The 25,324-nt window shown below is 33.6% G+C and overlaps 1 protein-coding gene across 1 annotated transcript; it reads right to left on the reverse strand.

Annotated features, from left to right (window-relative positions):
• Positions 1-18,057: 18,057 nt before the first annotated feature.
• On the reverse strand, positions 18,058-18,378 carry LOC145805356 (uncharacterized). Its single transcript, XM_082900478.1, has one exon. The coding sequence runs from the start codon at positions 18,376-18,378 to the stop codon at positions 18,058-18,060; it is 321 nt and encodes a 106-aa protein (XP_082756604.1).
• Between the last annotated feature and the right edge of the window lie 6,946 nt (positions 18,379-25,324).

Raw genomic sequence — 25,324 nt, forward strand, 5'->3', positions numbered from 1 at the left:
TAAAGCAGATGATTCTATTAGTAGTCAAGCCTGGCATCAATCTATTATTTACTCCATTTTTATGGTGTTTATTTGGCCAGGCTGAATAAGAGAATTATAATATAATAAATGATTAGTCTTGAAATTAAAAATGATTGTATTTAATTATTAGTTTAATCTTTATATTTTTGTAGCTAAATGATAGACTAGTAAACCTATTAGATATGAAGTCTAACTTCATGCCTCAATTCCGTCAAACAAATATCCTCTTATTAAATTAATTGATACACTTGTTGGATTTAGGATTGTGCAAAATACTACTTAATCTGTTAAAATCGCACCAATCTATATCAATTCGTACCGCTCTATCCGTTAACTGCGGTTTAAACTTTAAATTTTATAATCCGCCTTCAAAGCAATTATGTTCCGCTATAGTTGATACATATATATTTTTTAATTTATAATGAAATATCAAAGTAAAAATAAGTGTGAGAGAGATTTAAGATGTCATGTTTATTATAAATTAGTAGTTATATATATGAAAAATATTATATAAACTTAGTTTGTGTTATATATATATATATATATATATATAAAATATTACTAGTGTTATATATTATGTAAAGGTTTGATAATTTGTTAGAATATTCTTTAATCCTTTAATCTGTCCAAAACCGCTCAAATCGCAATATGTCAATCCGCCAACCTATTAATCTACCATTTAATTTATAATTTTATTTTTAAGGGTCCAACTTGTCTCAAGTTGATTTTTGGGCCCATTTTGATAATTCGAACCGTTCAATGTGTAGAACCCATCGATTATTACATGTTTGCAAAAAATCATGTTGATCGGATATCAATAGCTATGTGATCAAATTAGTTTTGTATAAAAAAATAGACGGTGAAACAATTAACGGTTGATAAAAAACTGTTTTGTTCATATAGCTATCGATATCCGATCAACGTGATTTTTTACAGACATATAGTACTCGACGATTTCTACACATTGAACGGTTCGGATTATCAAAACGAGACCTGTGGTGAGCCTCCACGGGCCCAACAGCACGGTCCAGTCCAATCTTGGACTGGACCAAAGCCACTGCCTATTTTTAATCCTCCTGAATCACATCACGCGCCTCTAATTAGACTGATTCACGCGCCTCTAATTAGACTGATTCAATGTATTATACGCTTAAATTATTAATTTAATTTGAATCTAGCTGGCTACCTGACAATTTAGTTGCTTTGTCCATTTGTTTTTTCATCAGAAAGTTGCACCGCCATTGAAGTTGAAATATCCTAAAACTACAAGAATCGTTTTGCGAAGAAGACAAAAACAAAACATATGGAGAAAATAAATAAATAATAACAAAGAACAAGAAGAAGAAAAAAAAAATTCAAAAATGACTTAGACCCCCAGCTGGGGGTGCTGGGGGTCGTCCATGTTAGGCAAAAAAAATTATTATTATTTTTTTTTTTGTTTCCAGCCAACCCCAGGCCGACACGTGGCACTGGGAGTCATTGGGGGGTCGTCCGTACTGGGAGTCCGAAGCATTGTTGAAAAATATTATACTTTTTAGCTATATAATTTGATTAATTTATATTATTTAAATTTGAACAATTTGATTCATACATTTTAAATTTAGTTTCAATTTATTCATTCTATCTAAATTGGATATTAAAATTAACGATTTTGTAAAATGTGTTAATATCTTGAGATACAAACATAAAAAAGATTACATCAATTTAAATAGAATGATTATATTAAAATTGAATTTAAAATGCATGTCTAAATTGTTCAAATTAAAAATAATAAAAATAAAAATAAAATTTAAATCAAACTATATAAGTTAAAAGTGTAACAAAAGGAGTAACAAATAGAGAATGGAGGCCGGGAGATGAGTGAATTAAGGAATCGGTGACAAGATGAGAGAGAAAGATAAGGGGTGACAAAAAGTAGCAGAGACAAGGGAATTGAGTGACAACGATAATGGCAACGATAGTACCGATGGTGGAGATAGTAGTGAGGGGGTGAGTGGATTGAAATCTTACTGTTGAGATTTTTAAGATTTTGAGGCTTTGTTTGGTTTGATTTTAGGAGAAATTTTTTAGAAATATACTCTACAAACACTTTTCCAGGAGTAATCAAACCAAACAGATTTTTCAAAAAAAATCTCACAAATGTGTTTGGCTATCCAATTTTCAGGATTACTTTTGAAATATGTTTGCAAAAAAGGCAAATCAAACACGTTTTTATACTTTTATCTCATAATACTCTTATAGTATGGCTGTAAAATGTACAAAACTATTTGAGATCAACTTGTTACAAATTTTATCTGAAATTTATTCTTTTGAGCAAGTAAACCAAATTTGAAATCATTTTAAAGATGATTAAGTTTTCAAATTTGATTGAGCAAACTATTACTACTCAACTTAGTTATATACACTATAAAAAATTTAGTCAAGTTCAACTTATAATCAATTTGATTAAAACTTGTTCGAGATCAGTTTAAAAGGTTAAAAAAAAAAGAAGTCAAATTTAAATATATTTTAAAACTTATTATATTTTTAAATCAAATTTAAATAACGTACTACTTAAGTTTACTCATTTACAACCTTACATTTTAATCTATTTATTAAGTAAAATAGATATAATTTTGATTAAAAAAAATGATTGTTCATCATGTGGCATTGAACAACCTCTCTCCATCATTGAAATTTAATAGGTCTTGGATGATAAAGGAAGCTTGCCTTATCCTCACTTTATTCCTTTTCATAGAGGTAGTGGAAAGCCCCACTATGATCATCATCTAGATCTTTGTCTCCCTTCATCCAATATTCATCTCATTTTTCTCTTCAAAATTTCAAAGGACTCAATCATCCCCATTGGTAAGAGGAACTATTGTCAATACCCACAATTCAAAACAATGACTTAATAGCAATCCATTCCCTAATTGATTTTTTTGTATGTATGGATTATCACTAATGAAATTACACCTACTTGTCAATTTTGTAGCCATTGCCTTTGTCTATGGTTCACAATCAATGTGTGATTTAGATTATGCCCTTTTATTTAAAATGGCTTATATAATTGGTGATTGAAAAAGTCACTATAATTAAAATATAAATATATAACAGATATTTATAAATTATATTACAAGAATCATAATAAGGTCATATCATTTATTGTTGAGTGTTATGATAAAAACCTACAATAATAATACTATAATAATTTGTAACAAATGAAATATATATATATATATATATAATTGTCATAACAATAGAATTGTAATATTTTGGATTGTGGTTTACTATAGCACCTCATAACTTTTACCAAAATAAATTGCAACTTAGGGGTTGTTTGGAATGTTCTAAATAAGCGTACTTTTTGACTTTTTATAAAAAGATGTGTAGAAAAGTAGAGAGGAGATGTCGATTGATGTGACTTAAAAAAGATAAAAAGATAAAAAGTGTGGACTTATTTAGTCTTCCCAAACAAGGCCTTAACATTATGTTGGGTCATAACCACAAATCCATGACTTGTTTCTAATCCTGGCCTAGATAATTGTAACCTTTTTTCACAAAACTCATAAGGAAAACCACAATTTATCATATAACCTTTGAGATTCAATCACAAATGATTACATAATTGATTCAGCAACCACAAGATCGTAACAAAAGTAATTTAATTAATTATTTAATGAATTCCAGTTGATTCTATCTGGACTTTATTTTTTTATTTTTGGCCCAATTAGTCAAGAAGTTAAGATTTTTTGGACAAAAATGGCCTAATTGATTATACAATCTGGTTTTGTTTTGGACTTTTGCTTTTCGTACTCTGGTTGCATTATAATCACACAATTGAGAACATCTGATTTAGCATTTTCTGTTGATTATTGTTTACAATAGATAAGATTGTGTCTCTCTCTCTTTTTACACCCACAAAAAAAATAAAAATAAGAGTCTTGCATTTGTCTCTCTTTACATGCATGCATTTGGAATTCATCTATCTTACGAAATGACCACAAACTCCAAATGAGGCAACTGTACACACATTAGGGAAAAGTATATGTGACTGTGATTTCGTTTGGGATGTGGATTGATTTTTTAATATTTTGATTATTTTAATTTAGGATCAAAAAGTCTCTTTTGTGATAGAATTTTTGATTTTTTTGATTTTTGTGAGAGAAAATATGAAATAATTTTAAGTTTGCTATGATATTTTGTCTTATTTGACTAAAATAACATATTTTATCTTATATGATTATTTTAGTCCTAACGGAACATCCCCAAACGAGCTATTTATTTAGCAACAGTTAAATTTTTAGTTTTTTTTATAAATTGAGTTTTTTTAAAAAAAAAAAAACTTTTAAGATATGGGTAGTCTAAAAGGACTTAAAAATTAAAAAATATATATATTTTTTTTTAAAAAAAACATTAAAAACAAAACAACCCCCCCCCCCCAAAAAAAGGCTTGGTTTGAGTTTTCTAAAAATACTTTTTAGAAAATTTTACTTTCTTATTTTTCGTATTTTTTTTACTGAATTTTTTTAATATTTTAAGTAATTTTTTTAATTTTTAGACACACCTAAAAAGTATAATTTTTGTGAAAAAATTCTTAAAAAATTAACTAAATACTAAAAATACAAAAAAAAAAATTGTATATTTTTCGTATTTTTATGTATTTATTAATTTTTTAAAATATTTTTTCACAAATATTTTACTTTTTGGATACATCTAAGTAAGATAAATCCAAAAAAAAAATGTTTAAAATTTTAAAAATATTTATTAAAAAAGTACAAAAAACTTAATTTTCAAAAAACTTAATTCAGAAAACTCAAGCCAAACACACTAAATAATAATTTTTTTCATCTGTAGACTTTTTTCAACTTTTTTATATTTTAATTTTTAGGTCCCTCCAACCTATAGTAGGATCTAAGTGAAAATTTTGAATTTTTTGGGGGAAAAAATTTCTAAAAAAAAACCCTAGGGTTTGACCTTTATAACAACATAAATCATGAGTTTTTAATTTTATCAATTAAAATTTTAATCTTTTAATTTATTTTCAATCTAAATCATCTGCTTATTTTTGTTATGTAAAACCAACAAAAAAATTATAATTTAATTATTAAACTCAACGAAAATTGATATTTTAGAAATTTTTGAATTGTTTGGGATGATCTAAATAAATACATTTTTTGACTTTTTTTCAATGCTAAAACACATTTTTTCCTTCAGTTTTACTTAATTGAAATATGTGAATGTTTAATTGAAAATAAATCAAACTATTAGAATTTAAATTAAAAAACTTAAAAATTTAGAGTTTATTTTATTATAAGAATCAAACTCTGAGTAAACTTTTTTTTTTTTTGGTTCGTAATTTCTTTTTTTTAAATTAAGGTCTTGTTTGTCAATTATATATTTTAATCAAAAAGTTAAAAAATCATTATAAGTTATCATATTACTCTTTTTATTTTTTTTTATAAATTTTTGTAAAAAATTAAAAAATTATTAAAATAATTTATTTCCAAACGACACCTAAAGATGAAAAAAACACAAATAAAAAAGCAATTATCACATACACAATTAAAGACGTGTGCATTCAGCTCTTTCAAAGAATTGATAATTCATGAGATCAAAGTACAAAATTGTCTTGTTTAAAGTGTCTATTTTAAGCTGACAGAGAATTGCCTCACTATAAAATGTGTCTGTGTGCTTGTATATGTCTCCTCCCTTAAAATCAGTCCATATCCTGTAAACTGTAATAATATCGGTATTGTTTGATCAGTGAACCCAAACAGAAACTAATTTTTTCTGTGTAATGTCTATTTCAACCATGTATAAATTGTTTGGTTGTCTACCACTTTATTTAGGCCAGATGTTGGAAATGGTCTGGCCCATAACCAAACATGCTTACAAGTAAGTTTGTTTGTTTGTTTGTTTTGTTTTGTTTTTTTTTTTTTTTGAACGTTAAAAAAAGATGCTTTGAGTCCGAAGTGTTATTACTGCATTCATGGACTTAGATCTTGGGGTAACCAGTTGCCAGCCTGATTTAACCCAACCTATAGGAAGAGACCCACCACCGAGGCACTAATGGAGCTCAACCACCTCCCATAAACGAGTTTAGATTTCAATTGGAGTACAATGCGAGGTCTCCGCAGAGAGTCAACTGCAAAACAACAAATTCAGCCCTCAAGATTCGAACCTGGGTCACACCTATGGAGAGAAATGCCTTTTTCACTAAGTCACCACCCCGGTGGTAACATGCCTATAAGTTTGAGTTCTATCAAAATGTTAGGTAAAGTTTGGTAATGAAATGATCATTTACTAAATTATTTATTTTTATGTTTGGTTAACTAAAAAATAATAAAAAAATTATAATGTAAATGATATCCTCATTTATCATTTTAAGAAAATAATCATTTTATAAGAAAACTTAAGTAATGACCATTCCAATAAACTAAATGGAACATTAGAGCTTGTTTGGACGGATGAATTTCTAATGAAGGGATTTCATATTGAATTTTACAAAATTATTGGAGTTAGTTATTATAGATGAATAGAAAAATTATAGTATAAGATTTTGAATAACTATTTTTATATAATTATTTCAGATTCATTATGATAAAGATTTAATTCAATCTTAAAATCCATAGGTAAAAACTATTAAAGATCGTGGTTGTAGTTGTTAGTGAATATAGTATATATATATATACTAGGATAAATTCATAGGTTTTTTTGCTCACTCTTACCTTGCCCATATATAGGTCTCTTCATTGTATTGTAAGATATACAATATTAAATATATACACAATAAAATATTCTCTTTCTCTTTTTCTTTCTGTCTTAGATATTATAACATGGTATCAAAGTTAGGTTAAGTACCTAATAATTTAGCTTCACCGACGAGCGACAACCTTGCCTTTGCCACCCACCGGATCTCAATCCATTTATACAACATTATTCAATAAACAGAGATTTTTTTTTCTCTTCTCTCTCCATACAATTATTTTAATATGATATCAGAGTTAGGTTAAGTACCTAGTGATTTAGTTTCACCGGCGGGTGGCAGCCTTGCCTTTGCCGCCTGCCAAATCTCAATCCATTACGCTGCTATACTTTCCTTTCAATATTGTTTCGCGGGGATCTCTTCTTCTATCCGCTAATTTCTCTATGTTCTTTTATCATGAACCAAAGTTCCTCAAAGTTTTTCTGCGGCGCCTACTTTTTCAACGTCGCCAAACTCCATCCTTGATCGCCATTACCAGCCAATTTGTCAGCACCTCACACCATATGGAAGCTACCTTGTTTCCTCTCCGACTTCTTTGCTTCTCTGTTGTCTTCAACAAGGTCCCTAACCACTATTATTTTTTAAACCTGGCGCCGTCTGTGGGAAGTTTTCAGACAAAACCTTGTCTTCCAGGCTCGTCTGATTGCCGTCCATGGTGAACAACGACGAGTTTCCGTTATCCGCCATCGACGGAGCCACCCCGGAGTCTACCCGAAGGAGAGAGGGACCTCCTGCCGTCCATCCAATGGCTGACTTGGGGACGCCCACTGGAGGACAGTCAGGAGACGCGCGGGATAAGCGCGGAAGGAGTCATGGTCATTCACGGAGTCCAGACGGTCACCGGCGGAGGAGAGACTCGCACGCCAGGCGACTGGAAAACAAGTTAAGGGACCAAGACGCTGTCATCAGGCGGATGGCGGCGGAGATGGAGGATCTTAAGCGGCATGTCAAAGGGAAAGGTGTAGCTGGAGGGGGAGACCACAGTGAGCGCACCCCATCCCGCCGGTCAGGCGATCAGAGTCAGCGACGTACTCAGTCCATTTCCATCACCAGGAGTTACCAGGTTGGTGATTCCGACGTGCATGCAGAAAAGTCTAGCGCGCAAGACAGCACCTACAAACCCTCACGTCTGGCGACGACGTCGAGGTACTCTTATTCTGCTCAGTTAGAGGACCTACGGGCAGTGTTAAGGGAGTGGGCTCGCCGGCGCGAAGCCCAGAGAATACCAGCTTTCCAGCGGCTCTCCTACGGGGTTCACGCCAGCAAGGAGGTCGGAATGCCTCCACCCCGCCAAGCAGTGCCAATATTTGAAGATACAGACCTGGCCAGGCTGAGTGCCACCCCTTTTTCCCTGGAAATAGAAACAACACCGCTTCCGACAGGCTTCTACCAGCCTAAGTTCACGCTCTATGACGGCAAAATCGATCCTTATATGCATGTGAGCCACTTCCGACAGGTCATGGCCGGACATAGGCGAAATGACGGACTTATGTGCCTAATCTTCCCGTCCAGTTTGGGTGAGTTGGGCTTAAAGTGGTTTGAGAGGTTGCCGGAATGGAGCATACAACGGTGGCATCAGTTGGCTGAAGCGTTTGTTACGCGCTTCAAAACCAACACAAAAACACCAAAGGAAGTCGATCACTTGCTGAGTGTCAAGATGGAACCGTGCGACACACTGAAGGCATACAATTCAAGGTATTGGGAAACCTTCAACGAGATCCTGGATTGCCCGGTCAACCTTGCAATCACGCAATATAAGCGTGGTCTCCCGGTCGGACATAGACTGCGGGACTCGCTTACCATGCACCAGCCGACCTCTATGGGCCAGCTCATGCAGCGCATCAATGAGCACATCCGAGTAGAGGATGATGCGTCAGCTTCCACCGTGAAGGCAACTCCGGTCGGAACAGACAAGAAGACAGCAGGCAAAGTGCACGCAGTTGGGCAAGAGTCCAGCCGCTCAAATGACCGAGCAGAGGAATCAGACCGAGGTTCAAATCGTAAAAACCGGGGTAGAGGACGTCGGAATGACCGGGATGATTACCCCCGAGATGACGTTGAGGACGCAAACAGAAGAATAAAGGCGAGGACTGGCATAACCACGGTCTTCAAGATTCTAATCTATCGCATACTTAGTGAAATCCGAGACGAGGAGTATGTCCAGTTTCCTGCTAAGTTGGGCGATGGACAAAAGGGCTACAATCCGCGGTATCGTTGTACGTTTCACCGGGAGAGGGGCCACCGGACTGAGGATTGTTTGCCTTTGCGACAACACTTGGAAGAACTGGTTGCGGCCGGGCATCTGGACCTTTACATTGATGGCGGCGTGAAACCGAATCAGGCTCCGGTCGATCCCAGGGGACAGGATGACCGAGATGCACCACCACAAGGAGTTATTAATGTCATCCACGGCATCGTGGAACCGGAGCGTGTTTGCGAACTCCGGGGCATGATCAAGAAGGCAGAGCATATGAGGGAAGTTTTGTCAATACAGCCTGCCATCAAAAGGGGGAAGACAGAAGAGAAAGACGTGATTAGTTTCACCTCAAGGGATTTAGAGCGTATCCAGACGCCGCACAACGATGCTCTTGTAGTAACACTACGCGTCAAAGAATTTGATGTTAGACGGATCTTGATCGATCAGGGAAGCTCGGTCGAGATCATGTATTATGATGCGTTCAAACAGCTCAAACTCCGTGAGACAGACTTGGCTCCGGCCACTTCGCCACTGGTTGGATTTAACTCGCAGCCGGAGTGGCCATTGGGAAAGATTATCCTGCCGGTCAAAGCGGGATCCGTGGTCAAGCAAGTGGAGTTTTGGGTGCTACAAGTGCCTTCAACGTACAACCTTATCCTTGGAAGAGGATGGCTTCACGCCATGCAAGCCGTAGCATCGACCTACCACCAGGTGATGAGATTCCCCTCGGCTATGATAAAATGAAATAAACTACAAACTCAATACCAATTTTGTATTTTACGTTTTTTTTTTCTTAATTCTTTCGAGAGTATTAGGATTTTTTTTTAATGCTAAATTGTCTCTTCTTTTTTTTTCTTATTTTCCGTGCATTATTCTATAGTCAATATCAATTATATATTATGGATTTGTCATTTAAATTTTATAGTGATTCTATATATGAAATTGTATTTCTTTTCCTACATTATTTTATATAATCATAACTCATAGGAGGAAAAACCTTCACAATAATGAAACTCTTGAGGAACCTCCAAAATTTGGATTTACTGTTTGAGTCACTTTTTCAATTGTTGAACAGTAAGTTCTTTTATGTTTTAACATCATATTACAGATAATTAATCACTTCACACACTGAAATGTATCTATAATTTGGATGTTTTCATTATTTTTTCTTTTTGGATTTAGATATTGTTATGTAATTCTTTTTTGGTTAGTCATAGTTTAATTTCTTTCATATAGTTGATATTTTAATTTAATTAAGAGTGTTTATTTTACGATCTTATAGTTTAATATATATATATATATATATCATATAAAATCATTATATGATAATTCAACTACAACATATTTATATTCAATTTTTTAAATAAATTTTATATAATTTCTTTTTCTACATATTTTTATTGTCCAAATGAATATAAAAGAAAAATAAATAGCTAGAATTACTTTCAATTTTATGTTATTAATTATTCTTCTAATTTAACTATTATTTTTAATCAAAATGAGTATTTTCTTTACTATTTTATAATTTAATATATATCATACAAAATTATTATATGATAATTACACTTTTATAATACGATAGAATTAAAATTATCAAAATACACAAATAATTTAACTAAAATTAATGTATTTATATATATATACAAGTAACAATTTTATAAAACGATAGCGTCAATATTATCAAAATAAATAATTAAAATCATACTTTAATTTTAATTAAAATTATCAAATATTTTTTGAAAAAATATATATATATTACACATAAAAAAAAAAGAGCGAAATATGGTGGGGGGAATAGCACGTACATTACACGGGTGAACTTATAATATATATATATATATATATTATATTCACCATATATATTAGATGTTGTAATTATGTTTTACAATATTAGAATATTTTCATAACTTTTTTGTTGTCTACTCTTACCTTGCCTATATATAGACATCTTCATTATATTGTAAGATACACAATATTTACACATAATATAATACTCTTTTCTCTTTCTTTCTCTTAGATATTGTGAATGTTTGGGAAGTTGTCATTTTAGTAGGTTTTTTTAGTTTTTGATTATTTTAGTAGGGTAAAAATTTTATATTTGGGAAGATAATTGAATTTTTTTGTAGTTAGATGTGATATTTGTAAGAGAAAAAGTGAAATGATTATAAATTTGATGTAACATTTTGTCTGAATTTGTTTTTTATTTTTTAACCAATTTTGTTTTTTAGTGTTTTTTTAGCAAAAAAACAAAAAAACACACTTCCTAAACACCCCATTATAACAGTAGCTTTAAATTTACAACGGCAGGGTTTTGGAGCCTCCGTTTGGGAAGTAGGTTGATTTTTTGATTTTTTTGGTTATTTTAATCTGGACTAAAAAGTTTAATTTGGGAAAGGCTTTTTGGCTTATTGGCTTTTTTGACTTTTTTTGTGAGAAAATAGTGTAATAATTATAGATTGGATGTGATTTTTTGTTTGTTGTGAATAAAATAGTCTATTTTGTCTTTTATGGCTAAAATAGCCAAAGACATTCTTATTAAATATATAGTTTGAGTTGTGAGATTATAAACTTTGTAATCTTTATTGCCATAGTAAATTTGATCTTCCACACCTTCACCGACAGAAATACGTTGTAAAATTGTGTTTACCTTGCATTTTATTTGATTGATTAATTTTTTTCCCTTTTTTGGAATTGTTTTGTCGATTAAAATTGTTCAATTATCGCTTAACCGTACCACCTATCCTTACTCAAACCTTGATTCAAATTTAAATTTGAATAGAAAACATTCAAAACCCCACTTCACTCTTTGACTCAGATTCGAGTCCTCCTTTAATTTGTGTAGTTTTTGATTAGTTAAGTGAATATAAGATTTTAAAAAATAAAGAAAATAAGTGGATTATACTTTTTACTAAACAATAACACTATAAACTCAGAGTTAAGAACTTATAATTTGTCCCCAAAAAAATGAATTAATGTTTTAAATTCATTTTATCTATGAATCTCATATTTTATCAATTTAATTTCTATTACACAAATATATTCAAAATAAATTATGAATTGATAAGGATGAATTCATAACAATTTTTGTTTATTAAATTATTGTCTCATGGATTGTCTGATTGTCTACCACTAAGGACAGATATTGGAGATGATGTGGCTCACAGACAAACAAGGTACAGGTTTGAGTTCTAACAAAATGTATTATTCATGTTGAGAGGTGTCCAGTTTTTTTGACTCAAATTTATATTAAAATTGTTTTGGTAATAGGTTAAAATGGTTAAAAGGTCCAAAAAATTATTAAAAAAATGTCAATTGTAAGTTTTTTTACCTATCTTTTTATAAAAAGTCTAAAAGTCAATTAAAATAGCTAATGTTCAAAACAATTTTAATCAAATTTATATTAAAGTTGTTTTGGTACATGTTAAAACAGCTAAAAGGTAAAGAAATTATTATAAAAAAGTCAGCTATTTTTTAAAAAAATTTACACGTATGTTTGTAAAAACTCTAAAAATCAATTAAAATAGCTAATTCCTAAAATAATTTTAAGAGTATCTCCATCAAATAAGTTAAAATTTTATTATATTTTGACTTAAAAGTTACTTTTTCTATTTGGGCTACACGACTTTTCAAATACATTGTCTAATAAACTCTCTATTTTTTTTATATTATTTAAACATTATTTTTATTCATTTTAATTATAATTTTTTTTATAAACTCAACCCAATTAATTTTAAAATATGAAAAAATAATATTTTTTAATATTTGACTAGATGAGAAACCACTACTTACATTTGTTGAGCCAAAATTACCAAAATTAAAATGTTTAACTTGATAGTTAATTTGATAGAAGTAAAATTTAATAATTTACTTACTATTTTAATTAAACAATAAAAATAACTAATTTAATAAAGATGCTCTAAGTTTTATCCCTTTTTTCTATATTTGTTTAATTTAAAGCCCCATCAAATATGATGAGAATTTTTAAAAAAAGAAATTGAATAAAAAGGGGGTTTGCCAAATTGCCATGGAGAGTGATGGGGCTAAACTACTCACTTTTAGTGCAGTGGATTCTCATTGGAAGCGCACACGACACGTTATTAGTTTAATCAAAAGGCTGGGTTGGTCTTCAGTCCAACATTTGGATCGGAAGGTCTAGTCCGACTAATTAGACTTATTTTTAGATTTTTTTTTAATAATTTAAATTATTTATATTTTAAAATTTATCGAGTACATTATTTTTGTAAAAAAATCGCGTCAATCGAATAACGGATATGATATATTCAGATCACTTTTTTATGAATCATTAATTTTCTGACTATCTATGTTTTTAGATAAAAGTGATCTGAATATATAATATTGTCCGATCAACGTGATTTTTTACAGGAATAATGTACTCAACAAACCCTAAAATATGAACGGTTCTGATTATCGAAAAGGGACCCAAAAGTGGGCCCAATAGGCCGAATTGGACCGGACTGTCCCAGATCTGGATTGGAGACAGTCCGGACCCTAATAAAAAATGCTAGAGATCTCAAAATTTCTACCAAATGTCTTATATGGGTGTGAAATCCACACATTTAGTAAAAATTTTGATAAAATTTTTAAAATCTCTAAGATTATTCTAGTTTAATAGTAGAGTACATTCTTGATAATTGTTTCTTTATGTATAGATTGTGAGGAGTCTCAGTTAAATGAATGATTTAATATATTTATTATTGTCTAACTCGAGATGTGGACAAAGGTTTTACTTAAATTTTTATTGAAGTCTTATTAGTAAAAAATCTAAATCAGGATTAGAGATAGCCTAACAGTAGACCTAATCAAAAAGTGAACAAAACAAACTTCTTTGGTTTGTATTTGTAAATTAATGATAGCATGAGGAACTAACCAAATGATACTTTTTACTTGGGACAAATTTTGATGTGATTTGGATTTAGCATACCAAGTCATGCTTTTTAAGACAATGAAAATGATGCATTCTAGAATGCCTTCAAATATTTATTTATTTATTTAGGTAGGCAATAGAAAGGGTTTTTTTTTTTTCCCTTTTTTTTAACATTAACCTACATGAAAATTTTTCAGGCCATGTGAATGATTTCATGTCGGCATGAATTACTTTCTTCAGCAAGGGGGAAGAATTTAAATTGGCAAAACAATATTGAACTTAAGCCTAGTTTGGCAATTTCTAAATAAATTACTTTTGGTTTGAAAACTTAAAAGTAAAAAGTATGTTTACTTTTTGGAAAATTTTGTGTAAAGACAACTTTACCGTTAATAATTTAAAAAATTTCACAAAGTCTTTTCTTTTTTTTTTTTTTTGTTAATAAATATTGTACGCCATTATAATAGTAATAGGATAGTTTCTCACAAAAAAGACAAAAATTTCAAAGACCCTAAAAACTTTTTCCATAACCGAAACATAACTTTTTGTAATAATTACCAAATAAATAAATTTTCTTAGATTCTAAAAATAAAATAAAAAATTCATTCATGTGAGCCCTTTAAATGTTGCAAAAGTCACAATAGTCACGGACCCCTTTAAATGTTGTAAAAGTGACAATAAAAGTTGGAAAATAACAATTCAGTGTGAATTTTTTTTTTAAAAAAAATCAAATTAATGGTAAAATTTATGAACTTTAATTATTAAAATGTTAAACTTTTTCATCAATCTATAATTATTTTTGAAAACACAGTCACATTTTATTTAAATGTAAAAATATTTTTTTTTAAAAATACAGCTTACTTTTTATTTTAGAAATGGCTTGTTGAATAGAAATAGAAAAGTTCTTACATGACTTGAAATATAAATTCCCACCGTTTATACATTTTTTTAGTAATACTTAATTTTAAAATGTATGAATAATAATGTGGTAAGGACTGAGCTGATTCTTAAACAAATTAACAATTAACTTTGGTTGAAACCTATCTAACGTAGAGTTGGACGACGTTATTTGGGTATGTAGGACTCATTACGGATCTTGTCGATCGTTCGAGTCATTTATTTTTTAAATTACTTTGTGTAAATCATCTACATAAAAAATCAAGTTGATTTAACTAAATTACATAATTTTATTACTTTTGTCTTTGAAAAAATGAACGACAAGAATGATTTCGAAAATAGATCACATAGTTTTTGAAAACAAATGTGATAAAATTATATAGGCACAAAAATCATATCGACTTAATTTTTTTATATAAATAATCTACACAAGGTGTCATAAAGCATAATGTCTGGCTGAAATGATTAAAACGGGACTTGTAATGGGCTTACAGCCGAAACAGTGTCGTTCAATTTCATATTTTTATAACATATTATGATTATCATCTCATATGTTATAATTATATTGATTAAATATATCCTACCATTTATATTTGTTACTAAAAAATAACACATTATATAAACATAATCATTAAGTTATAATATTATTATTGTTATTCAATCATATTAGATGGTAATTTTTTCAGGAGGGGGCACACCCAACCAACCAATCTCCATGGGCAATTGTCATGGTCTTGAAATTTCATTATTGCTCCCTCCCCTACGTTCAAGAGGGTTGTTAGCAATGAGAGAGTGGTGTTTCCTCTGTTGCCAACCCAACAACTCAAAATCAACTCAATTTAAACTCTTGGTAGTGTTTAATTCAGTAGAATAAAATGAAATAAAATAATTATTTTATTAAAAAAAATTATTTTTACATTTGGTTTGATTAAAATAACAATAAAAAATACATTACAAATAAAAATTAGGAAAAATTACTCTTCATAGGATATTTTTTTAAAAAAAATATTACAAAATAATGAAAAAAATTATGATTTTAGTTATTATTATTTATTTTTATTTTTATTTTGAAACCCACTAACATGTAATTATCCTAAAAAAGATATGATAATTCTATTTCATAACATTTCACTTAATCAATTATAGCATTTCATCAGTGATGATGGTACAAGACATTTTTTTTTTTTTTTTTTTTAATATTCAAATGGCACAAGACATTGGAAGAATGGATTGTGGTGTCTTAATCAATGTGTCCACCACTTCTTACTCACCAAAGGGGGTGGGACCCCAGATGAAGAAGACACCAATTTAAAGATTCAGTTCATTTTCCATATTTTAGAGGTACAATTTTAGGTCAATCAGAGGAGAGTGGTGATGATCATGATCATGATCATGCTTCATCCACTTATTTTTGATACCCCTACTTACATACATGCAATCCATACTCACAGTTTCAAGCCCACGGTTTAGATTTTTAGACCCAGAAATGGTTTTTGCATCGTGGGTGAGTGGACGGATGGGTGAATTCTTCTCACAAAAAAATCTTCCAAACACTGCTGATGATGGGAAAAATGATTTCAGTCTTCTCCCTCTAGTCACTTTCTCGGGAAATTGCTTGTTTTTTCTTGGGGAAATCACATCTCAAGATTGTTTAAAAATTAATTATCAAATCATAAATAAATAAAATTTAATTTTAATTTTTAATGTCTGTAAAATTTATCATTAATTTGAAAATATTTTTTTAAATATCCACTTAAATAAAACTTTACTTTTTTCTTTCCCTCACTTTAAAGGTTGGTGAATATAACTCTCTTTTCTTATTAGTTCTTTCACTGAGGTTCACAATTTTAAGTGGGTAAATTGTGTGAACCTCAATGGGATAATCAATTAAGGAGGGGTTTGTTCTATTTGCACACTATGAATCCTCTCATTTCACATAATTTTTTAATTTTTTTAATTTTAACTGTATCCTTCAAACAAAATATTGTCAAGGACAATCGTACTACACTTTCTTCCCAAACCACCACCATCTATTGCCACCTCTTCCCAACCCCACAACCGTGACGCCCTCTCCAATCCTTCACCACCATAAACCCCCCCCTAATATAACTATGAAGAATAAGATGAGAATGACTAAGTTTTTAAATTTAAAAAAAGAAATGGAGCAAGATGCAATAAAGAGGGACGAGGAGACAAGTTTGGAAGGGATGGTGGTGGCATAGGTGGTAATTGACGAATTAGGATTAAGATTAAGATTTGATGGATGAAGGTAAGAAATATTATAAAGATTAAATAATATGAACGAAGTAAAAATAAAATATTAAAATTGTGCGACAAAGAAGTAGGGTGTGGAACATGGAAGAGGGTAACGTTGACCCATATCCTTGGAAAGGGAAGAATAAAATTTGAGTGAGTGGGGGTACTAATGCAAACCATAGTCCACTAGGTTGATGTGCTTGGAAATAATTTTATTTTCACACGCATAAAAGGGCTGTTTAACTTAAATTCAAAGTTCCATCATAAGTACAAAGTAAAAGTAATGCTAATGAATAAAAGCTTGATTGATTTGAATTTTGATACCAATTCAGAACAAAGTAGGTCAGTGCGTCCTTGTTTATTTTGCACTTGGACTTAACACTGCCATTGCTATGCCTTTTTTCAGTCCGATTGGAGAGTTGTTATTGAATTTTGTGGATTCATTTTTTGATTTTATTTCAATAATTCGAATCGTTCACAGTTTAAAAATCGTTGAGTATATCAGTCTTGTAAAAAAATCAAATCGATCAGATAATGGCAACTATATGTTTAGATCAGCTTTGTATGACAAAAAGTGAATAATCAGAAAATAAACAATTCGTACAAAATTGATCTAAACACATGGTTTTCGTTATCTAATTGACTTGATTTTTTGCAGAGATAATGTACTCGACAAATTCTAAAATATGAACGATTTTAATCATTAAAATGAAACCCAAAAGTAAGCTTATTGGGTTAGACCGGACAGTTCAGTCTGTAATCGGACTAGAGACATTCCAATCCCTAAAAAAAATTAATAAAAACAATAAAAAAAACAAACCAAACAAAAAACAATGATGGATCCAAATACTTTTTGGGTGTGAGGACCATACATTGTTTCTTAAGTATTTTTTGTGATTTATTTTTTTATTTTTTGTATATAGTATTATTAATAGATACATTTTATCAAAAAAGTTCAACAAATATGGGTCAGCTCAGCCCAGTCCTAAAATATATGGGTTGCACTTGGGTCTATTGGCTTTTCAAAGCCCAATCCATAGCAATTTTTGCCCCCTCTCAGAAGACCACGCGAAACTGAGGAGCATCGTCGCCACTGGCCGGTAAGATCTCCCAGCGGCAGGGTTCGAGCTCGTCGGATACGGGACAGTACCCGGCCAGGGTGACCTTGTCGGTGGAAGTGGCTACCGACCCGAACTCGAAGACCGTGACGTCGGGCGGCGGAGCTCCGGAACGGATGACCTCCACAGCGCCGTTCATACCCGGGACCTCGGATTGCTGGGGCAAAGGCTTGTCCTTCGGGACGGGTTTCTGGGTGGGTTTGCTTCCGGAGGAGGATGGAGCCTCCTTCTTTCCTCCCCACCAAGATAGAATCCCCATGTTAGTTGTGTGAATGAAGAGAGATAACGAGAAAGATATAGGGCTGATCCGAAAACTAAAACAATTGCAACCTGCTCCGATTCAAATCATAGCGGTCGATTTTGTTTGATTTTTTACTTAGTGCACGTATGGGGGATTACAATAATAATTAAAAAGTTAAAAATTATTAAAAAATTAAAAACCAAAGAATAATAAAGGTTCCGTGGGATAGAGTTTTAAAATTATGATTTGATAATAGAGTTGTATTTTAACTTTGTGAGTTTTGAAATTATGATTTAAGTGTAAAAAATTTGTTTAGTTATGAGTTTTGAAAAGAATTTGAATTGAGTGATGTGACATATGATATTGAAAAGTGTTTTGAAAAGCGAGCATGGAATTAATTTTCTAAAATTGTAACCAAACAACACACTCAAATTAAGGGATAAAATTAAACTTCAAAAACTCTATCAAACAGAGCAAAAATTTATGATTTTTTAACTCCTAACCAGTAACAGTTTATCCAATTGCGCAACCCGCACAAATCTAACCTATCCGCATGCATAAATAGGGCAAGTCCGGGTCTATTTTTACATTCAAAATTGGGTTTGGGTCAGATCTGAATCTACCCGCGCAAATCCACAATCCGTCTACAGATTATGTTTAAAATAAAAAAAATAAAAAAAATCTCACTCATGTTGAACTAAAAAAATCTTCATTCTTTTGATCATCTCCTCTCTCTCTCTCTCTCTCTCTCTCACTCTCTCTCATCTGGCCCTTGTCTTTTTTTCTCTCTCTTTCTTTCTTTTTCTCATCTCGCCTACTTCTTTCTTCTCCTTCCCATCGTCATCACCACCACCATCTCTCGCCCCTTGCTCATTGTCTCTTTCATCTCCTATTTGTTGCCATCTCTTTCCTCTCCTCTACTCTACCATCGTCGTCGTCTCTTGTAGATCAGCCCCTTACTCCATCGCCGATTTATCACCTACCGCATATCAACCCAGCCATGTCGTTGGTTGCTTGCCATTGTCCTCTCCTCTTCTCCTTGTCGCCGTCGACCAATCGCAAACCATATCTAGAGATGCGAGATCTAGAAGATATAGAAACTACACACACACTATCACAACCCAAACCCGCCCCTATGGGTTTAGCACCATGATCGGCTAGTAATCCGTGGATTACCAAAGGCCTCTGAACAGATTAGCAAATAATAAGGGGCTGCGGAAGCAATAATACAAAATAGACAAGGTCCAATGAGCTGTGATAACATACATGAGACGGAACATTTCAAAACTTATATATATACATAAGCATGCCAATCAAAGGACACCAATATTTACAAAGTATTATATCTCAAGACCTATCCTTACAACACATACAGAGACTAGCATGAGTACAAAAACAACCATGGCTTTAAACTCGATCGGAACCTCCTCAGGAGGCACATCGGTTGGCTGACAAAAACGAAACAGAAGGCCGTCTACTCTGGCCCTGGTGCTCAGCCTTTTTGATCATCCCCCTGAGCTCACATACCCGTTCAAGTTCGACGATCCCATGTATAACGTTTATTATGCCTTGGGGTGGACCGTCGACCGGCATCCCGTTTGGTCTGTTTAGGTCCTGGGGGTTGGTTGTGTTCCCCCTTCTATATACTGGTCTAGGTGTCTAGCAGCCACTAACTCCTCCAGATGTTGCCTCAATGGTGTGTAATTTTCAGTTCGGTGCCCCTTCTCATCATGGAAGGTGCAACAGGACCTCTCGTTATAGCCCCTTTGTGCTTCTCCCACTTGGCAGGCCGTCGAACGAAGGGTTCATCACGTATTTCGCTAAGAATCCGGTAGAGGTTTATTGAATACTGTGGTGATGGCAGTGCGGACTCTTAACTTCCTTTTTTCTGGGTCCTCTCTGTTGGCTCGCCTGCCTCGTCCATTCCTGCTTGATTGTTCTACCGTGTTGACTTTTGCTGTAGTCTTTTTATCTGGTATTGCTGCTGCGCCAGATTTGGCTTTAGCACGGACGCTATCTTCCTCTATTCTGATATGTTAATGCACTTTCTCTATTAGGGCCTCCATCGTGAGGGGTGGCATCATTGTCATTGAGTCCCTCAATTTGTTATCGACTAGTAAACCTCGTTTGTATTGTGCGATGGTGAGATTTGTAGGGCAATCCTCAATCTGGTTGAAAGTCTCCTAGTAGCGACTGTTGTAAGACCTAAATGTCTCTTTTTCGCTTATGTCAATGGAGAGTAGCTGGTCGATATCCACGGGTGTTTTGGTATTCATTCTAAATCTAGTCACGAATGCTTCTGCCAATTGTGCCCACGAGGCTATGTTGCCTTCCGGCAGTCTTTCGAACCAAGTTAGGCCCAGGTCGCCCAGGCTGGATGGAAACAGGATACACATTAAAGCTTCGTTTCGCCGGTATACTGTCATAACTTGGCGAAAGTGGCTTAAGTGCATGTAAGGATCTGACTTCCCCTCATAAGTAGTGAATTTGGGCTGGTGGAAGCCTGAGGGTAGTGCTGCGTTCTCAATTGCCGGAACGAACGGCGAGCTTTGCAACCTTGCTAATGCTTTATCCGTTGGTTCATAAGCAAGGTGTGACATTGGCATCCCTACCTTGACACTCCCATGTGTCCTAGGGGCCAATCGCTGCAAGGCTGAAACTCTACGAGGGTCACGAGCCCTGGTGTCCTCCTTCCAACAGGCCCTCTCCTCTAGCACTGATCGCAAGTCCGTTGACCTAGGCAACTCTGTGTGCCTAGATGTCGTTTGGTGCGTGTGCGAAAGCCGATAGCTGCTTCCCTCTGTATATGACCTTTTAGTCCTCGTTCTCTCAGACCTAGAGTGACGAGTCCCGGAAGTTATTGATTGAGTGTCGCCTGTTCTAAGGCTCTTATTTTCTGCTTGTGATGGTGTGACATGTCTGTCACCATCTTCCGAGTGGTAAGAGGGCGTGTTGCCTTTGTATCCCCCTTCTGTCGCCACCATTTTTTCCTTGATCTGGCATTTCATGGTCTCCATGTCTGCCACCATCCTTCTTATTAACTCATTTTGCTTCCTCACGCGATCCTCCAGAACTTGAGGATCCAACCTTTGCTTTTGTCTTTCAGGACTCTGAGAGTGACGGGGACTAGTGTCCCTTCTCTTTCGTGTGTCCTTTCGGGAGTTCCGTCACTGGGCTTCTAATTCTGCCATGGGTGGGATAGAAGGTAAACCTTCGCGCCTCTCACCCCCTTCCGGGGTTTGCCCATCAATAGCAGATTGCGGCAAGTTTTCATTGTGAGCCATTGATTTCAACTAGACAGGAAAACTCGATCGAAAGGTTTTGTTCTTTGTGTAATTCTCACAGACGGCGCCAATTGTACGAGCACGAAATAATCTTCTCGTATAATCTTGTTGATCAAGTTTGTACTCCTCCAAATATCGTCGTTTTACTCCCTGAAAACACAAATGTGAGCTAGCCGGCAGGTGTGTGCCGGGTACCTCTTCGATGCCTAAGTCAACCAATAGACAATGGACAAAAGTTCTGTGTATTTGAGATTCAAGATTGTGGTACCTGTACATATGTCCTGCTATGAGCTTTTATAGATTCTGCCTGGCACAATCCTAGTAGGACTCTTATTCTCCAATGTAGAATCCTCCTAGGAATCAGAAAGGTAATGCTTATCTTTCTACACCCCCCTCATTGCTTAACCAAGTGAGATGGTTTTACCACGATAGCACGACAAAAGAGCCAATCTACCACTAACCTTCGGACACAGTTAGCTCGGCGCATTCATGAGTAATGCCTAGCTTGGTCCTTGTTCATTCAGACCTCGGTCCAAAATACTTAAACCGAGCTAATTGCAGCCATTCTTGACCGAGCTAACAAGGTCTAGTCGCGAAGCCTATTTACCTCGGCCCATAGCTCAACCCACTCTCTATCCAGACCTAGCTTGGCCCAAACTTCACACAAATTACCCTCTCAGAAGCCATTGGTGAAGTTCGATGTTGAAGATGGTGGATTGATGATTGATGAAGAACGACGATGATGGTAGATGGAGCATGGAAAAAAAGCGACGGTAATGGCAAAGACGAAAGAAGACGACAATGTTGGGCGAGCGAGTCAAACGGTTGAGAGATGGTGAAGTATAGATTGGCGACGGTAGAGATGATTGGTGAGCAATGGTGGTGGTAGTGGCTGGCAAAGGTAATGGTGGTGATCGGTGGCGGTAGCAGTGGTTAGTGACAGACGACGATGGTGGTTGCGGGTGGATGGCCATGGCCATAGCTACAATGGTGGTATTTTCTAGAGAGAAAGAGATGAGAAAGAAGAAAAGTTTTGGAAAAATGATCATAAGAGAAGTTAATATAAATTGAAAAAAATTAATGAATAATAAATATTATAAACAATTAAAGATTTATAAAGTGTTTGGGATGGTTTAAATAAGGATTTTTACCAGCTGGTAGTAGGGGCAAAATCGAAATAAAAAAATATAACAGGACTTCCTGATACATGAGATAGAAACTTAAGACCTAATAGATAATAGATTCAATTATTAGGACCGACTGGAAAAAATCCCATAAAAAAATTGGAGTAATACAAGAAAGATTGGGCTTTTTGAGAATTCATTTCAAAGTTTGGGTTTGCGGTAGTTGTTTGATTTGGGGATTATGTGGGCTTGTAGTAGTTGATGGATTTGGTGATTGTAAATTTTTTTTTGGTGATTGTTGGGCTAATGTAAGGGTGTAATTTTGGACCGGCCCGGCCTATGTCGGGCCTTGCGGGCTCCCGTCAAAAAATCGGCCCGGTCCGGCCAACGGGCCAGAAAACTAGGCCCAGGCCCTAGCCCAGGCCCAGGGGTATTCAAGCTTTGGGCAGGCCAGTGGGCGAGGTCTCAGGCTTGGGCTGGGGCTTTGGGCGGGCCTAAACAATTTTTTTTAATTTTTCCCACCAAAATTTTATTATTTTTCATTAAAAAAAATGGGCATCGGGGTGGGCCGAGCCTTGGCCCGGGCTTTTGGGCGGGCCTTGAGCGGGTCAAGGGTTGGGTCGGGCTTCAAAATGATGGCCCAGGCCAAAGGCATCGGGCTGGGCTTGGGCTCGGGCCGGGCTGACCTCGGGCCGCGGACGGGTTTCGGGCCGCCCGCGGGCCACGGGCCAAAATTACACCCCTAGGCTAACAGTATACTTCTTAAATTTATAATTACTCATTTATCGATTGATAAAAAAAAAAAAATCAATTGGGTGCTGTTTAGGATGTGAGATCCATCATCAAAATCATTTGTGAGTTGAATTGTTGATTTTTATACGTTGTACATGGGGGGCATTCATTAAACAAAATTAAATTCATTCAATTATTATAATTATATAATTTTTATGAACGTGTATTTCAAAGTTATTATTTATTTTTATGATAAAATCTAAATTTGTTTGGGTACGTTATATAATCATATTTTTTATTTTTTTTATTTATTTTTAAATCCTATCACTTTTTTACTTTTTCGTATATTTTTTTATAAAAAATTAAAATGTACACTTATTTAAATTATTTTAAACAATTATAAAAATATAAAACATATGTCCTCAAACTTCAAGAGCACTTGTCATGACCTTTTTTTAAAAAAAATGGTCAAGAAACTTAGAAAGAGACAGAGAGAGAGTCACGTAAAATATTGTTCAAGATTCAACAGTCATCCCATTTCATAAGTCAGAAAAGCAACTAAGCTGATTACAATTACTACAACACGCTTGTCTGTCTTGAAAATGCTTTGAAACAAAACATAATTATTTTAGTATTATCTTCTGACCATAATAATCAATCAATCAAAAGAACTCAAAAAAAAAAAAAATAGAAAACTTACAACATGGGGAGAAAAAGAAATTGAGCCAATTGGGTTGAGAGGTTACATGCTTCTCACCCCTCTGCTAAGTCCTCCCAACACTTGCCCACAACAACAACAACAGCTTCACATCTACTCATCATAATTGTGACCTTCTTTCCTTTTCTGTCCCTTTCCTTTTCATTTTCTTCTTGGGCCTTGTTAATGTATATTAAAGTATTTAAAAAAACATTATACAATTTTTTATTACATGTATTTTCATATAAAATATTTAAACTTTTTAACCTTTACATGTTCGCGATAAAAAAAAAAAAATCCTTTACATGTTAACAAAAACTCTTCACGTTATAAATGATATTTTCTATTAATGCTCCGTTTGTTTGACAAAATATATATATATATATATATTATGTGTTTATCATAGAAAATAAATTTATTTAAGTTAAAAAATATTTTTCCACTTTTAAAAGATAAAAAATAATTTTCCAATTAAGATCTTATTAATATCATCGCCCCCAACCACCTCCATCTTGCTATTACCACCACCACTATTAATGCAATCATTGCTATTGCTACTATCACCACCACACTCCTTACCATTACTCTCATTAACCCACCACCAACACCACTTTTACCCCAACATTACCACCTCTACTATGCCATTGCTACCACTAAGTGGGTGAATATCTGGGCCTTTGAGTAATATTTGAGATGTTGGTTTGGGTGCTAATTTAAGTATCGTTTGTTTTCAGTGGTAGAATTAATGGAGGCGATTAATTGTGAAGGAATTGATAATGAAGAGATTAAGTAAAATTGAGTTTGTTTTGATGATAGTTGTTGGCGTAGGAATCGTAAAATTATTTTTCTATAAAATAATAAAACAAATAAAAAAATACAAAAACATTATAAACATTAATGTTAAAAAAAAAAATGCCCAACATGTAAAAAATAAAAACAAAAATAAAAATAGTTCGGCAGACTGTTTTTTCAAGACCACATCCACCTCCACCTCCACCTCCTCCATCTCAATCCCCCTCCTAAAGCCCAACCAAATTCGGATCTCCATCTCAAGGAAATGGGATTACTGCTGTGCCTTAATAGGAGGTTTATTATGGACTTATTTTTATGATCCGAACTGTCATTTT

This window comes from Camellia sinensis, chromosome 13, assembly GCF_055761805.1.
Source record: "Camellia sinensis isolate YWXY chromosome 13, ASM5576180v1, whole genome shotgun sequence".
In the NCBI taxonomy this organism is placed as follows: domain Eukaryota; kingdom Viridiplantae; phylum Streptophyta; class Magnoliopsida; order Ericales; family Theaceae; genus Camellia; species Camellia sinensis.